Here is a 17,328-nt window from a genome sequence, read left to right as displayed (position 1 = left end):
AAATACTCCCCCCGTGGCAAAATATTCTTGACACTTATCAAGACACGTAGTTTTAGATGATAAGTTACACTACTACAAAAGCCATACGTTCGAGACGCTTTATCCTCGACGCGTGGATATAGGCGTTGGGGGGTTTGCAAATTCCCGCCTATCCTCAATGCTTAAAAGCGTCGTCAAGATGCTTCATTGCTTTTAGGCGTCGTTCAGGACACGTGCAGTTCACGTGTTATGTTAAATAGCGCTTCACCTTCTAGGAACGCTATACAAGAAGTCAAGAAGTGAAACCGCCTAACTTCCCACTTCAGTACTCCACGCACACACGAACCCTAATTCTTCACAATTCAATCTCAGTCTCAAATCTAGCCTAATTCACTCTCCAGTTCGTGCGCCCAGCGGGTATGTCTCCAATTCTTACCGTTTTTTTTTTTTTTCATTTCTTCGATTTCTTCATTAAATTGTTCATCTTCAACCTCCTATCAGTCTTAAAGCAATTGCGAAGATTTTCGCGAAATTGAAATATTTGACAACGAATTTATGGAAATTTCAATGCAAGTCGTCAGCAGGTTTGTCTCGAATGATTGCCTTTTTTCTGCAATTCTGTAACATTCTCATCCGATTTTCTAATTTCCATAAAAATTCTGCAATTTGACATCGAATTTTCTTGAAATTTCCATGCAGTATTTAACATAGTCGAGCGAGTGATTTCTTGTTTCCATATATAAGTATCTAATTTAATCTGTTTTTACACTAATGCTTTTGGTAGCTTTCTTTTACTCAGTAACTACTATAATGAGATCATCTCTATTCTCTCATATCTTTTCTCTGGCAGATGTTGATGAGTGTGCTGGGCCAAACAACCCTTGCTCTCATACATGTACCAACTCCCCTGGTGGTTACAAGTGCTCTTGCCCAAAAGGACATCATGGCAACAGTCTGAAAAATGGCACCCATTGTTCTAGTGATCATTCAGAGTTCGTAACAAGGTTCAGTTTAGGTAATTACCACCTGAAAATTCTCTTATTTCTATAGATTGTAGTTATATTTAGATGTAGTAAAGTGCTTGGTAATAGAGTAATTGTAGCTAGAAGGTAAACTTGTTAAATGTGACTTTTTCTTTCTTTAACTAAGCTCAACTCTTATTTCGTTTCTAACCAACTAGTAACAAAACTTTAGCTAATGCCCACTATAGACAATAAGTATTCACTAAAGTTTTTTATATTGTATGAGTTATATTTAGAATGGTATGTCCAAGTTAAACTAAGGACAAAATGGAAATTATGTGTAATAAGTGTTAAGAGTTTACGAAGCAATATTTTAGGAAATAGAAACAATTAACTAGATAGTAGAAATATAAAGTATTTGCTGCATAAGGATGGGATTAGGCCTGCTAAAAGTGTCACTATTTCTTTTGGAAGATTAATGTGGTGAGCAGCTGTTATAGATCCTAATCTGCCAAAGAGCTGTGTATTCTGCATCCTTCTTCAACAAACCCGGATAATCTCAACAGCATCACAGTAAAAATGTACAATAATGAATTAGTGTTTATCAAGCCTAAAATCAGTGTTCATAACCCAGATATATGTATGAATCACTTGCTTAAAAACCCAACAACTTAATTTAGCTATATACAATTATATATTTATTAATGTGCTATAGATGCATCTAGAAAAATTTGCATCTGCTATTTTCTTTTGAATAATCAGCAGTTGGTTTTGACTTGGCTGTCTATTTTTTGTACTTAAATAAGCATAAAGTATGTTATTCCTGGATGATCTCAAAATCTTAGCAATTTTTATGTTCATATGGCATCTATGCTTATTCTAATATACCCTTGTACAACGATGAACAGCTTAAATTTAGACATACATTCTATTTTTGCTGCCCTATACAAAAACCACCCAGAACAATGATGCAAACACAACCCACCTCGGGTTTGAATTATCAAGTACACTGTTCTGGTGAAGTTTTCACATCATTTAATCGAGACACCTACTTTACCTGTCCCTTATAAAGTGCCTTCTAATTATTTGACCTAACATCACAGAGATGCTGGCAGAAACTTTATGTCGTGGTTCATTGAGTTCAATGAACATAACATTATATGTATGCGAAGCTAGATATGAGTTGTTATTCTCGCGGTCAGTTTCTGTTGCAATTCTCTTTTTTTATTCAGTTAATTTCCGTCCATTATGCATATCAGTTTTCAGTATTGTTGATGAGATTGTTTCGACGAATTTCAAAGAATGGTATTGATGATTATTTTCTAGCTAGTCATTGCATTATGATTTACAATAGGGCCAGTTTTTGGAAACTGATGATTCTGCAATTTGAATCTTTTTTGAAAAGTTTATATTTGTGCCGAGGTTTATTATTCTTGTATTGCATTTTATTTCAATAGAACTACTCGGACAGGTTGCTTTAAGTCTCAAATCTAGAATGAGGGCAAACAAAGTGCCTGGTACAGGTGTTTGATGTTTCTGAGAAGTTTTTGCAGCTATTAGTCTTTAAAATAGATTTAGGCTCTCAAGTGCTTATGACCAAAGGTCAGGACCAGCTAATTTTGATCCTGATATTGATAAGACAGTGTTTATTAGAACCATTGAGCAAGGATGAAAGAATATCACAGCATAATCTATTGTAGTAGTCTGAAGATTTTGATCGTTAGGGTCAGCCATTTACATCATTAGGGAGCTGTAATAGATTGATTGTGGGCTTGGGTGATTAATGAAAGAGCAGTTAGCTTCTCATGTTATTTAGCTCCTTTGTCTAACATATGGGGAGAATATATGAGATAACATGATATTACTGGGTTTGGTTTGAGGATGCTATGTGTTTTTTTTCTCTTCATTGCTCCTATGGTAATGTCTACTGTGCTTTTACTGATCATCATGATTAGGAGTGACTGTACAAACTATTCTTGCTAAGAGTGACTGTACAAGACACAATCAAGGTATAATTCTTGGAATGATGTGATTAGCTTATAATTTAATGCATTCTCTTCTCTGAACTCTCTTTCTAATTGTATAATTCTTGGTATGCTGTGATAGAATTATGGTTTATTGCATTTTCTTCTCCGGAATTGTGATTTGGTATTAGGAATGTTGTAAATTTCTGTTATTGTTTGGCTTGTGTTCATTTTCCTTTCTCATATTTTATGGGTATCTTTTGATAATCATCTTTCATTTTCAGAATTCACTTGGGATGATGTAAAGGTTGATAAACACAGAGAAAATTACTTGGGTCACAGTGTCAAGGCTCCTGTTGGGAGATGGTAGAAAGGTATTTAAATTTCTTTCACGTCTCGATTTTGTTGGTTATGGCATTACTCATCAGAGGCAGAAGATGTCTGGTACTCATGAAACTGGAGAAAGGAGGGGTGATCGGGCTGAATACTTTCTTTCTGTGATAGCTTAGGTGCTTCTAATTAGCTTTAATGGTTTTCTTTGGAAATATGTTGATTATAGTCTTTTCTCTTCATTGCTCCTATGGTAATGTCTACTGTGCTTTTACTGATCATCATGATTAGGAGTAATTCTAATACATAGAATGTTGATTGCTATTTATTGAATTATTGCTATGATTATCTTTCTTAACATAATGAAATTTCGTTTGTTTTAAAAAGTTTCATGCGTGCTGGTGCATAATTGTAGCCATTTTTCTTAGCTTGCTAATCTAAACTTTTATATATATTATCATTATTGATTATATTTTTTTGTCTTTTTTATCTCCTTTTGAAGGTACTCGAAAATAATGAAGGTGCAACAGATCAAGAACGGATGGCTTCAAAGTAGCTACCATCGTATCGTCATCTATTTTGCTAGCGCGCTAGATCTTATTAGTTAGATTATTTTCAAGGTTATTTCACTTTGGATATTTTTATTAATTAGACTTAACTACGACATACAATTTGCAATTATGTTTATAGAAAAATACATATATGGCTAGGATTTTGGTGAATATGCAATATTTGTAGGGATTTTAATTATCTTAGTATATATTTATAATATATTGATCAAAGTTTTTTTTTTTATACCTTAGTGTGTGTGTATATATATATTATATTATTATTGTATTATTATATATAATTATTTGTTAATTAATTAATTATGAAAAACGTATCAAAAGAGTCCATACAAAATCTAGACGCTTTTCCTTGTCAAAAACTTATGACAAATATAAGAATAATTTTCCAGCCAAATTTCTCTCAACACTAAAAAGCGTCGTGACTAATTGTAGTCGACAAAAAGCGTCTCGAATTAGGACACTTTAAAGCGTTTATAAATTAATTGATGGCACCCCCACTAACCAATGTGGCGACGCCTATATAGGTAAGGGGGACGTTGTACAGCGTCGCCAATGGCGACGCTTTTTGGAGACGCAAATTGCCGACTGATTCTGCTCAACGCTTTTTGGCAGCGTCGAGAGCAAATTTCGCGACGCTTTTAAGCGTCGCCAATTGGGCCAAAAAGCGTCTTCACAACACTCCTTTTCTAGTAGTGTTATTGTTTGGTTATCAATTGTTATTTTATTGAAAAGTAGATGTGATATAAGTTAGTAGTTAGTAAAAGTACTATTATTTTATTTTAAGGAGAGAGAATGTGGGCCATGGTTAGAGTTGGTAGGTAATAAGAGTGATATTATTTTATTTGGAGGAGAGAAAGTGTGAACCAATAGTTAAAAAAGTAGAATAATTAAAATAATAGTCAGTAATATTCTAAAATAAAAATGTAAAGAGTATTACGGGACAGATAAAAAAGGAAAGTGTAAAAGCAGTACCTTTCCTTTTAACTATAATCGCTCGTATGTATTTTATATTCCGTATATTTCATCTTTCTTCCCCTGTCTCTAAAGTCTAATCCAACTTCACTGTTACTTTTCTTCTTCTCTCTCCTCCACCCTCCTCCTCTTCTTCTCCCTCTTTCATCCTCCTTTTTCTTCTTCTTGCTCCACTCTCCTATCTCATCTTAGTCCTCTTTCCTCCTTTTTCTTGATCTTCTTCCTCTTTCTTTTTTTTTTCTTTCCCCCCACCATTTTCAAGTTGAAAGGCTAAATATTACTCCCTCAGTATTTTTTTTATCTTTCTCATCACTTAGAATCTTGACACTATTCACAATTAGAGAGAATCTTTTAGATTTTTCTCAATATATAAGAAAAAATATAGTCATGTGAAATCTTATTTGATTCGTCTCAATGAGTACTTTATTAATATTCAATTATTATAATTTTTACTAATATGTAATGAAAGATATTTAGGGTGCGTTCTATTCAACCTATTGGCCCTGAACTTATTGGATCTTATCTGAACTGAACTTATTGAACCTGAACTGAACTTATTGGAACTTATTAAACTTGATTGGACCTGATTCAACTTATCGGACCTGATTGAACCTGATTGGAACTTATTGGACCTTATTGGAACTTATTGACCTTATGGAAACTTATTAGACCTTATTGGCCCTGATTGAAACTTATTAGACCTTATTGGACCTGATTGAAACTTAGGGCCTGTTCTCCCCAGCTTATTTTCAGTTCAGTTCAGTTCAGTTCAATTCAATTCAGTTCAGTTCAGTTCAATTCAGTTCAGTTCAGTTCAGTTCAATTCAGTTCAGTTCAGACCAGTTCAGTTCAGTTCAGTTCAGTTCAGCTCTTGACAATACTTTTACTCTCACATATCACTATTCATTTCAGTTCAGTTCAGTTCAATTCAGTTCAGTTCAGTTCAGTTCAGATCAGTTCAGTTCAGATCAGTTCAGTTCAATTCAGTTCAGTTCAATTCAGTTCAGTTCAGTTCAATTCAGTTCAGTTCAGTTCAGTTCAGCTGTTTTATGCCGAAGAGAACAGGCCCTTATTAGACCTTATTGGACCTGATTGAAACTTATTTGACCTTATTAGACAAAAACATTGACCATGAATAACATAAATATTACCACTAACGTAAATACTACCCCTCAAATTTTTTTATGGAGCAATAATTATTATAATTCGTCCTTTAAAAAATAATTATATTAATTATCTCTTATGATAATTAATTTAACAAAAAAAATTACTATTTATATATTTGCCTATACATAACTTTCACCACTAATATATCTAATAGTCTTGTTTTGATTTTATAAAACACTAGTAGAAAATCAAAAATTAATTAACATTTATTGCTAAAAAGTTAAAATTGGCACATATAAAAAAATTTCACTTCACTTTCATTAATGTGAAGGTAAGTAGATAGCATTAACTCCTTCCTTCATTTCTTCTCCTTTCTTCTCCTTTCATTTATGTGAATGCACTAGAAGATAAAAAGAAAACAAAAAGAAAGAGAAAAAAATGGTCAAAATCACCGTAGCTTTGCATGACATTGCTTCATTCATTTCTTCTCCTTTCTTATTTTTGTTTTTTCTTTTTTTTTTGCTTTTCTCCAATACTCCATTAGAGACACAAACACGAACTCACCAATCATAATCACCCATCAATTTTGCTGATTTAAATCTGACTGACAAGACGAGAACAAAGAATATGGAGATAACTCGGGCGAAAATTGCAGATGAAATATGGTTGGATGTTGGTGAAGAAAACGTATTGATTGAAGAGGATGGTGTAGAAGATGAAGAAAGATACTCCAGTGATGATAATGAAGCAACCAATTGATAACATCTATATCTTTCATTGTTATTATTAGTAAGGAAAACATGTTATCTCTAGTTATTTAAAGACAAATTGCAAAATATTGTAATTATTATTATTATTATTATTATTATTATTATTATTATTATTATTATTATTATTATTATTATTATTATTATTATTATTATTATTATTATTGTTAACCTTAATTATTTGACCATGATTATAATATTATTTAATAGCAATATGAATAATCAAATAATAGACAATAATACAAGTATAATACTATACATTGTGGTACTTTAATAAAAAAAATTAATAATAACATAATCAGCTAATAGTAATATGAATAATAAAATAATAGACATAATACAAATAAATAATAAAATAATAGACACTAATACAAGTATAATACTATATAATCATTGTGGTACTTTAATTAAAATTCTAATAATAACATAATCAGCTAATAGTGATATGAAATTATGAATAACAAAATAATGGACAATACATTGACTATTTGGACCTTATTGGACCTTATTAGACCTGATTGGAATTTATTATACCTTATTAAATCTGATTGGAACTTATTGCACCTGATTGGAACTTATTACACCTGATTGGAACTTATTGGACCTTATTAGACCTTATTGGAACTTATTGCCCTTATTAGACCTTATTGCAACTTATCTGAACTTAACTGAACTTATCTGAACTTATTGAACCTGGAACTTAATTTTTTAAGTTGAACAGAACGCAACCTTAATGTAGAATAAGTGCATTGGCAAACGTACAAAGTCAAAGTAGGAAAGATAAAAAAAAATACAGAGGGAGTATTTTACAGTTCACCTGGAAGCGCTCGGATAAAATTTTTGGTTCATCATGGTGAAACTAAAATTTTCGGGAGGTTTTACCATAGTAGAACCGAGAATTTCATATGCTTCGACCATGGCGGAATCAGAACTTCCGGGCGGATTTGTATGATGAGGACTTGAATTTTTTTTCTTTTGCTTTTTACTTCGAAAAAATATAAAGAGAATACATGAATAAAGGTGGCCTTTATTTTCACCCAAGAAAATTCTATTTTACCCTATTCATACAATCATGATCGTTGTTTATTGAGAAAAGGAATCTATTTACTAGAAGAAATTAAGAGGATCACCAGCTAATTCTAGTCTACATTCAATAGTAGTGTCTTAAATATGACACGGCCTAGTTCTTGTTACATACTTTCTGCACTTCTATTTAAATGCAACATTTTTATTTTCACACTCATTATTATTGTACAATTTACACTATATATTAATACTGTAATTATGTGTTAGTAAAAACTATAAAAGTTATTAATAAAACATATATTGAGACGAATTAAACAATCTTACGTGATTATATTTTTCCATGTATATGAAATACAAGGGCGGGTTATATAAATGATTGTAAATTGTGCTAAATTAAAAGGTGTTGTAATTGAATAGGTGAGAGAAAGTATAATACACATCATTTACAATAAGTTACGTAGATAAGAGCATCGAACAATATTGTCTTCGAATTGATTTGACTTGACTTCGAGTCACGAAAAATATCAATCCTTTATATGTTATTCACCCCATTACGAAGTTAACAGGTCTCTTGCAATGCAAATTGTCTTTAGAACACAATGACGACGCACATCAGTTTTTTGTAAAGAAAACTTTATATGGGTATGGTCTACTGTGAACCTATGCTTTTTAAGACAAGAAAAAAAAAGATTTCATTTATAAATGATAGTCAAATGGCACTTACAATCAAATCTTGAAAAATCGAAAAGTCCAATACAAATTTCTAACACCATAGAATTAGATAGATCACATATTTGATTAAAAATAACCTTAATAAAAAAATTCATCTGAAGCAATACAATTTGTGAGTTCGCTCTGATTCGGCTTAACTTCCGCTAATGCATAGTCGTTTTAGTGAAAATATTTACGTGGTCTTCTAGATTCTTATAGAGAATAGATATTGTTGGATATTCCTCATCCATTAGACGAACAGAAAAAGAAACACTCTAAAATAAATACCATCTTAAGGATGGGATATACTTATTGGAAACAATTAAAGGAGTTTTTGGAATTTACCACGGGTACGAACACCAGTAAAACCCCTATAAAGATTCGTAATTGAGGACAAGAAGAAAAGAGATGAAAGAGAAAGAGAAAGAAGGTTAAACAATGAAGGAAAAACCTTCAAAAAAAAGAAGAAGAAAAACCTAGCGATGAAGGCTAAGAAAAAAAACCCCAAAGAGAAAGCCTAGAAAGAAAAAACTCTTTCAAAGAAAAACCCTAGAAGGAAAATTCTATTGATGGAAAATGCCCACGTAAGCCGGGCTAATCTTTGGTTGTATAGAAATAATCATAATAAGATAACCAGCTATCTATTAAACTCATATTATGCACGGGTTAATAGTAAAAATATGTTAGTGTTATAATAATACTTTGTCTGACCCTAATAAACCTACTATATTTCATAATTATTAATTAATTTATTGTTATATAATCCAGTGAGAGGGTTAAAAATGAAAAGTTAAATTATTTTACTGTTCATCTAATGACATAATATTTTTATATGTTCAGTAACTACATGATGATAAATAAATCTTATTTTAAAGCATATATGGTGTAATCTTTAATGATACATAATTATACTAGAGTTGGTACTACATAAAACTTTATGCGTACCATAAAACTTTATACACACTTTATGCACAAAATTTTATCGCAATAATTCTATCAATGTATCTTTTGACATTTAATTAGCAATTTGTGTTCACTCAAGTACGTGCTGAGCTTTTCCATCTTTCTAGCAAAGTTTAGGGTTTCATTCTTATCCCAAGTATTTGTTTCGAATGTGGATGGGGCACTGTGCGAGGGCAGTCCATATGATTTCTTTTTTTTTTTTTGAAAGGGAAATGAGCTTTATTAATAACAACTAGGCACAATCATCAATTACAGTCCTAATAATCTCATGAGGGGCTTCTTCAATCCAAACACGCAACCCCTCAAAATTACAACTCATCTTTGCTAGTTCATGGGCTGCTACATTTCCGTTACGACCAACATGAGAGAACTTAATGTCACTGCATTGCCTTGCCAGTGCTCGGATATCGTTCATAATGAAACCAAAGCACGACTGTTCCTTCGTTCCATTCTTCAGATGAGCGTAGACTTTCATGTTGTCCACCTCTAATATCACTCTAGATAAACCTGCTTCAATGGCCGTTGTGAGTGCGTGTCGGGCCGCCAAAGCTTCAGCAATTTCAGCATTTTTGTTTCCATTAACAACCGTACATGTTGCCACCATAATATCGCCCACTTCGTCTCGCATAATTCCACCCAAACCATACCTTCCATCCTCAAAACAGGCTGCATCTGAGTTTATCTTACAATAGTCCCTCAGGGGCGGCTCCCACCTTTGAGTTAGGAACTTGGGCACCTTGTAGCGTCTCATTTGCTACATCATATTCGCCAACAATGCTCACCGCTTTTGCTACTACCTCTACCAGCTGCATTTTGTGGTTGTTGAAAACCCAAACGTTTCTTTTTAACCAAATCCCCCATAGGAGGCTCCAGAATATATTCCACCATGAACTCTCAGTGTACTTGCTCATACCACTCTTTGAAATCCCTCATACCCTCGCTCGAGACTTCCGGCCGAAGGGGGGAGGTGTACCACACAATCCTCACTTCTTCACATCTCATCAGGGCATGGCTTATCTCTTCTTCCTCGCTTCCGCACATCGAACACATCTTGTCAACCTCTATTCCCCTGGCACACAAATTCTGTTTGACAGGGATTGCGTTATGTAATACCTTCCACCCAAAATTTTTAATTTTTGGTGGAACTCGTGCTTGCCATAGTCGCTTCCACTTACATTCCCTGTGTTGATTCAAGGATGAGGCTTTGTTTTTTTTTCGTGTCTCCATCTCCTTGTAATAAGCGCTTCTAACAGTGAAATCCCCATGTTTTGTGAGATGCCAAGTCCACCCATCTTCTTCCGCGTATCTCGTCACTGGAATACACATGATAGCTTGTGCTTCCCATGTCGAAAAGGTTGAGTTCAGCAGCTCAACATTCCATCTGTCCCCTTGCATCAAGTCATAAACTACTCTTAAATCCTCGTTCTCGGTATTCTGTGTTTGAAGCACCCGAAAGTTTGGTAGAGTTGGTACCCACGGATCCTTCCAGATGCTGATTGTGTTGCCTTTCCCAACTACCTTCATGGCCCCCTTCTCAATTATGTCTCTGGCTGAACATATCGAGCGCCAAGTGAAGCTCGCATTCGGACTTACTTTTGCTTTCATAAAGTCAGTATTGGGGAAGTATTTCATCTTCAAAATGCGGCCCAACAAGGATTTCTTATTTGTTAATATCCTCCATGCTTGCTTCGCGAGAAGCGCTTTGTTGAAAGTTCGCAAGTCACGCATTCCCAGCCCTCCTGCCTTCTTGGACTGTTGAGTCTTATGCCATGCCACCCATGCCATACGCCTTTCATTTTGCTTCTGCCCCCAATAAAAATTCCTGCACATACGCTCCACTTCATCCAAAATGCTCACAGGTATATTAAAGCACTGCAAGTCGGGATTGCTTGTGCTATGGACTTTAAAAGGAATTCTCGTCCCGCTTGAGATAGGTAGCCTTCTTTCCATCCTTTCAGTTTTTTCCATATTCTATCCTGAATATTTTGGAACACTCGTTTTTTAGAGCTTCCAAGATGGGTTGGGAGACCTAAATATTTTTCATGCCCTTCAACAGCCTTAAATGACAACTTCATCTGAAGCATATCCTTCTTTTGTTGTTCCAAATTTCGGCTAAAAGACACCTCCGATTTTTACATATTCAATTTCTGCCCTGAAGCAGCTTCATAAATAGATAAAACTTCCAGGATTTTCTCGACTTCTTCTTCATTGGCCCTGGTGAACAACAAGCTATCATCTGCAAAGAACAGGTGGGTTATGGGATCTACCTTATTTCCAATTTTAACTCCATGAATCAACTTTTTTTCTTCAGCATCTCTCAGTAAAGTAGACAGCCCTTCTGCACATATAATGAAAAGAAAGGGAGAAAAAGGGTCCCCCTGACGTAGCCCCCTAGAAGGTGAGAACTATCGGGACGGTTGTCCGTTAATCAATATAGAAAACACTGCGGAACTTACACATTTCATCAAGCACTCCACAAACGATGTTGGGAAACCCAACTTGGTCATCATTTTTTCCAAAAAACACCACTCCACCCTGTCATACGCTTTGCTCATGTCTAGCTTTAAACCCAAGAAACCATTCTTGCCTTTTCTTTTTTTTCCTCAGATAGTGGAAACACTCATAAGCAACTAAAATGTTATCAATTATTAATCGACCCGGCACAAAACCACTCTGGGACTCATGAATTATATCAGGGAGGATTTTTTTCATTCGATTTGCAAGGACTTTAGCAACCAATTTATACAACACATTACACAAACTAATAGGTCTATAATCACCAGGGGACTCACATTTTTTCTTTTCCGGAATTAAAACAATGTGTGTCTGATTTATAGACTCTATCTCCTCACCATGATTTAGTATGCCCAACACTCTTTTAACAATATCAGGGCCAACAATGGGCCAATATTTTTGATAAAACAAAGCACACATACCATCAGGGCCCGGGGACTTCGTTGGATGCATTTGGGACAGTGCGTCTGAGACTTCTTCCCCATTAAATGGCGCAGCTAACATCTCCATCATCTCCGTCGGGATCATTTTTTGCACTTTATCAATCACTGGGTCCGGGTCAACATCATTAGACGTACCAAAGAGAGCCTCAAAATGTGTAACGAAAAGTTCAGTAATATGTTGCTCGTCTTTATAAGTATTACATGCTTCATCCCTTATGATGTTTATATAATTCCTTTCACGCCTTTGCTTAGCTTTTTCATGGAAAAATCTCGTATTTTTGTCCCCGCTTTTAAGTCATTCTTGTCTACTTCTCTGTTTCCAATACACTTCTTCTCTACTCTCTATCTCATTCATACGGGCATCTACATTTCTCATCTCTGCAATTACTTCGGCAGATTGTTCTTCCTCCATAAGCCTCCCCATTGTTTGCCGACATTCACGTAGTTCCTTCGCAGCGTCACCATATTTCCTCCTGCTCCATGATGTAAGTTTTTGTGCTACCCTCGTCAAATTTACCGTCACGTTATCACCACTCTCCCATGCAGTTTTTATAGTTTATCCACACTCCGCATCTTTACACCACATCTCCTCAAAACGGTACATCTTTTCCTTCATCTCTCCATTGTCTCTTCAATGGAGGTTCTTATAATAAGGAGGATAGGAAGGTGGTCCGACTTTCTCTTCTCTAAATGCGTTACATATGACCCCATGAAGAGGTCCTTCCATTCTTGGTTTGCCATAAATCGATCTAACCTTTCTTGCACATTATCCTCACCTCCTCTATTATTAGACCACGTAAAATCATAGCCAACATAACCGAGATCAAGCATTTGGCACAAGTGAGTCGCGTTTTGGAATATGGCTGCTTCCTCAAATTTGAAGTCATTACCCCCCCTTTTTCTCCGTCGACCACACCATAAGGTTGAAGTCTCCACCCCATAACCACGGTATCACTTGCTCCTCCCTTAGTGCCTCCATCAACTCCCCCGTTTTGCTCTTATTTTCGTCTTCCGGGTGCCTATAAAAGCCAGTAAAACGCCACTCATCATGACCCGTAGCATGGATTATGGTATCCATATGGTTTTGCGAGAAAGATTTCAATGTGACCTCCCACCCGTTTTTCCACAACATGGCTGAACCCCCACTTCGCTTTCTTCCCGTCCCAACACAACTCACAGCTATCATTCCAGAGCATTTCAATTTCACTTTAATCTTCTCCATTTCACTAGAGTTCAATTTAGTTTCCTGGAGAAAAATTAAAGAAGGGTTTTCAGTAAATACAATACGCCTAAGCGCATTGACTGCAAAGGAGCTCCCTAAACCTCTGCAGTTCCATGAGAGGACATTCAACATTGATCACCGAGGGCCCATGATGTGGGGCCCGCCACTTTTTCCGATTCATCAACCTGCATATCTTCTAGAGTATCATTATTATCACTCGCACCTCGTTTCCTAGTTCTTTTTGGGGTCTGTTCCACACCCCCACTGTCATCACCATCCCTTCCCTTCCTAACTGCCCCTGATATTGTGTTTTCGCCTTCTGAGAACATATATCCATCTTTGAGAATTTTCGTCCATTTCTTTTTCTTAGCCAAGGTTTTGACAATTCCTTGGCTAGCCACATTAGTCTGGGTGATACTTCCTTCCTTCACCTCTCCTTCGGATTTCGTAGCATTAATCTCCTCATTATCCTTTTCTAGCACATCTCCCTTCGTTCTGTTCTCTTCTGTACTCTCCTTTCCCTTATCACCATTCCTCCACTTGTTTCTACTTCAACCCTCCCGAGATTTTGGTCTTCTTTTTCGAACCCTATATTAACATCCAATTGCTCAGGCCTATGGCTGTTTTTGATCGCGCAAAATTGGAACTTTTCTACAACTTCATTCACATGCTCTCGCACTTCAGTCTCCCTTCTCCTATCCCACGTTTTTGGCTTTGTGACAAACAGCTGCCTAGCACAAGTATTCTCTCTATGCCTGTCACTTCACCCCTCCCCTTGTTTCGAGTGCTTCCATGGTGAAGCCTTTAACCACTCCCCGAATTTTGTCGTCTCCTCTTCATCCTCCTTATATTCGTCACAGTCTTTTAGGCCATGACCAAGCATACCACAGTGATAGCAAAAAGGGGGGGGGGGGTTTCATATTTTACGTCAAAGAAGTCCTCGTGTCCCCCTCTCATCTTGATTTTAATTCTCTGCATGAGTGGTTTGCGAACATCGATCAATATTCGCATTCTAACTGATTTGTCAATACCTACTAAACCCGACGCATCCATCTTGACAAATCTCCCAATTTTGTTCGTAATTGCTTCCACATTGGAATTGTTTAACCTACCTTTGAAAGGAAGATTATAAACCCTAACCCATATAAGGAAAGCATAGATTTCCATATCTGAGGGTCGAATCGATTCATCAATCTCTTCAAGCAAAAGGGCGTGATGATCAAAATGCCACGGCTGCCCTTCGAGCATTCGTTGTTTATCTTTCCATTGGTAAAATTGAAAGCCAAACATGTTTTTTCCCATAACACTGATATCAAGTCCATGTTTTGGTTGCCATATATTTTTAATAGTAGCCATAAATGCGTTAACATTTATGTGCCTACCAGTCCATATCTTCCCTACTAACCCCAATTCAACCCTGTCGTCCTCCTCTTCGATCCCCCCTTCCACCCATTCAATCGCTTCCTCCTTATCATCCTCCATGACTGGTTGGTTTTTGGTAGCTACTACATCTTGTTCGTTTATTGTTTCGTCACCCTGTTGGTTTTCCATCATACCTTCTCCCTTCTTTCTCCCCGTTAATGTTTGTGAGGACATTAACAAACCACCAATCTCAAGGAAAACCTTGAGATGAGCCTCCCGAAGAGGAAAACTAGCGTCGCCGGCTAGGCTACACCCTCCCAAGGAAACCTATAGGAAACCTAGAGGGAACTTTTCACGTCCTTACCCGCTATCTTTATGTCCATATGATTTCTTATTACCATTTTTTTTTCAAAAAAGAAAATCTTTTGATATTTAATTTTAAATTCATTTTTCTATTCACTAATCTAGTCAGGGGTGTAAGTGGATTGGACTGGATTGGACTTTGCCAAATCCAAATCCAGTCTAAAGTTTTTTGGACTCGAAAAATTGAGTCCAAGTCCAATCCAAATATTTTTTGAGTCCAGTCCAATCCAGTTCCATATTTTTTTCTTGAGTCTGAATCCAGTCCAGTCCGATTATTATATCTTTTTTCCCGATTTAGATTCAATGATTCACAATGTTTTTTGAGATGCTTGAGCATTTGACATCTGATTCAATTATCAATATCCACAAATTAGATTGAAAGCTTAAATCAAAGTAAAATACTATGAATAAAAAGTTGAATTAGATGCTTACATTGATCTAAGTTGAGAGGAAGCAGAGAGATTGAAAATTAATCTAAGGGAGAAATAGAGAATGCGAGAGTCGAGATAGCGAGGTAGAAAAAAATGAAGAGTAAGAGGAAGTGAGTAGTAAGGACTAAGGAGTGAAGTGAGATAGAATTAGTCGGCTACTAGCCTACTACTGTAGTACTGCTTGTATAATTTACTTATTTAACAAATGGAGCTAAGTGCAATAGTCTGGCGTCAAGTAAAATTGTCTGGCGCCGGTTGAAATATTTAGAGAGGGAAGGTTGAAAACTCCAAAATTTTAAATATAGTATCAATTTTTTTTATTATATACGTATTAAATATTTATTATATATAAAAATATTTTTGGACTGGACTGGACTTATTGGACTCCAAAGGGATGAGTCCAAATCCAGTCCAAAAATATTTGGACTCGAAAATTTGAGTCCGAGTCCAGTCCGAAAAATTTTCAGTCCAGTCCAGTCCGACAAGTTTGGACTGGACTGGATTGGACTCTGGACTTTTCATAGTCCGCTTGCACCCCTAAATCTAGTGGCCCAAGTTGGGTCAGTGCTCATGAATTAGCGGGTAATAATGGGGATCCCAACCCATAAAAAAACTTCTATAGAATACTGAGAATTTATATATACTTAGAGGCAAATATCTAGACAAACTCCCCAAATTTGAAGCTGATGAGAGTCGAACTCCATACCATGAAGTGGGGAGGTGGGAGTTTCAACCATTGGGCTCCTGCATGATTCTCCTAATTTTAACTTATGTGAGATGACATATAATACTTAGGTGGAAGGATAGGAGTTAGCTCAAGTGGGTAGAGCGCTCCTCCTTGGCCCCTGAGGTCAGGGGGTTCAATCCTTACCCCCAGCATTATGTTGGGGTATTTCCTAATTAACATGCTATGCATGCCTTACCAGCAAATGTGTTGGTGTTTCCTACAGGCTAGTAGCCTAGCCTGTAGGAGTTAGCCATTAAGCTAACTTAATTTTTCAATCAAAAAAATATATATAATACTTAAGTGGAGCTCTCTAGAACTCCCAAAAACATTGTCTTTGTGTATACTCCTTTTGTCCCAATTATACAGACCATCATTTCATACTATACGGTTATGTCCTAGATCTTTATTGAAATATATGAAGCAATAATAATATGATACTAACACACCCACCTATCTCTAAGAAAGGGACCCACTTAGTTGACCTAAAATATAAATTTTTTTATTATTGTTTATCAAATCAACGTTTATAAAAAATATCAAAATTTATCTCACTTATCTAAAAATATTTGGTGAGAGCCATAACATAAAATGAGAAGATAAAACCAATTTAAGCCCTTAGATAATCAGAAATAGAAGTTTAAGATGCTTCACGTGTTATCAATGATATATTTTAATTAATTAAAAACTTATAAAGATGGTTCCCAACTTCTGTAAAAGTAAAGCAAAAATCAATAAAAGTAGATGAACTATATCCAAAAAAGTAAATGAAATTGCTTAAAAGTAAAAAGAATTTAAAACCAGTTTGTGAAGTTGCAAAATTAAAGAAAAAAATAATTAATTAATGATACGACAAGTATTTAGACCATTCAACTTTGATAATACAAAGGCCTAAATTGATTCTATATTCTTATTTTAG

At 35.6% G+C, this 17,328-nt stretch overlaps 2 protein-coding genes across 5 annotated transcripts; one reads left to right on the top strand and one right to left on the bottom strand.

Annotated features, from left to right (window-relative positions):
• The first annotated feature begins 119 nt into the window (after positions 1-119).
• On the top strand, positions 120-4,027 carry LOC125492318 (uncharacterized). 4 transcript variants are annotated; one of them, XM_057391164.1, is made up of 4 exons: positions 120-396; positions 481-994; positions 2,045-2,138; positions 3,738-4,027. In XM_057391164.1, the coding sequence occupies exons 2-4, from the start codon at positions 751-753 to the stop codon at positions 3,841-3,843; spliced, it is 444 nt and encodes a 147-aa protein (XP_057247147.1). In that variant the 5' UTR covers positions 120-396; positions 481-750; the 3' UTR covers positions 3,844-4,027. The 4 variants fall into 4 exon arrangements, 2 of the variants coding, with proteins under 2 accessions (XP_057247147.1, XP_057247146.1); XM_057391163.1 differs by having other exon boundaries at positions 120-994; XR_007268887.2 differs by lacking the exon at positions 2,045-2,138 and having other exon boundaries at positions 120-994.
• Positions 4,028-9,582: 5,555 nt separating this feature from the next.
• On the bottom strand, positions 9,583-10,101 carry LOC104909083 (uncharacterized). Its single transcript, XM_010698272.1, has one exon. It carries the CDS (start codon positions 10,099-10,101, stop codon positions 9,583-9,585), a length of 519 nt encoding a protein of 172 aa, XP_010696574.1.
• Positions 10,102-17,328: the final 7,227 nt, after the last annotated feature.

Source organism: Beta vulgaris, chromosome 8 (assembly GCF_026745355.1).
Source record: "Beta vulgaris subsp. vulgaris cultivar EL10 chromosome 8, EL10.2, whole genome shotgun sequence".
Lineage (NCBI taxonomy): Eukaryota > Viridiplantae > Streptophyta > Magnoliopsida > Caryophyllales > Amaranthaceae > Beta > Beta vulgaris.
This window is presented reverse-complemented; position numbering and strand designations above follow the sequence as displayed.

Coding starts and splice junctions, on each gene's coding strand:
- LOC104909083 (XM_010698272.1), bottom strand. CDS start 10,101: ATGAGACGCTACAAGGTGCCCAAGTTCCTAACTCAAAGGTGGGAGCCG.
- LOC125492318 (XM_057391164.1), top strand. CDS start 751: ATGCTTTTGGTAGCTTTCTTTTACTCAGTAACTACTATAATGAGATCA. Junction 995..2,044: donor CGTAACAAGGTTCAGTTTAG/GTAATTACCACC, acceptor CTAACATCACAG/AGATGCTGGCAGAAACTTTA. Junction 2,139..3,737: donor TATGAGTTGTTATTCTCGCG/GTCAGTTTCTGT, acceptor CTCCTTTTGAAG/GTACTCGAAAATAATGAAGG.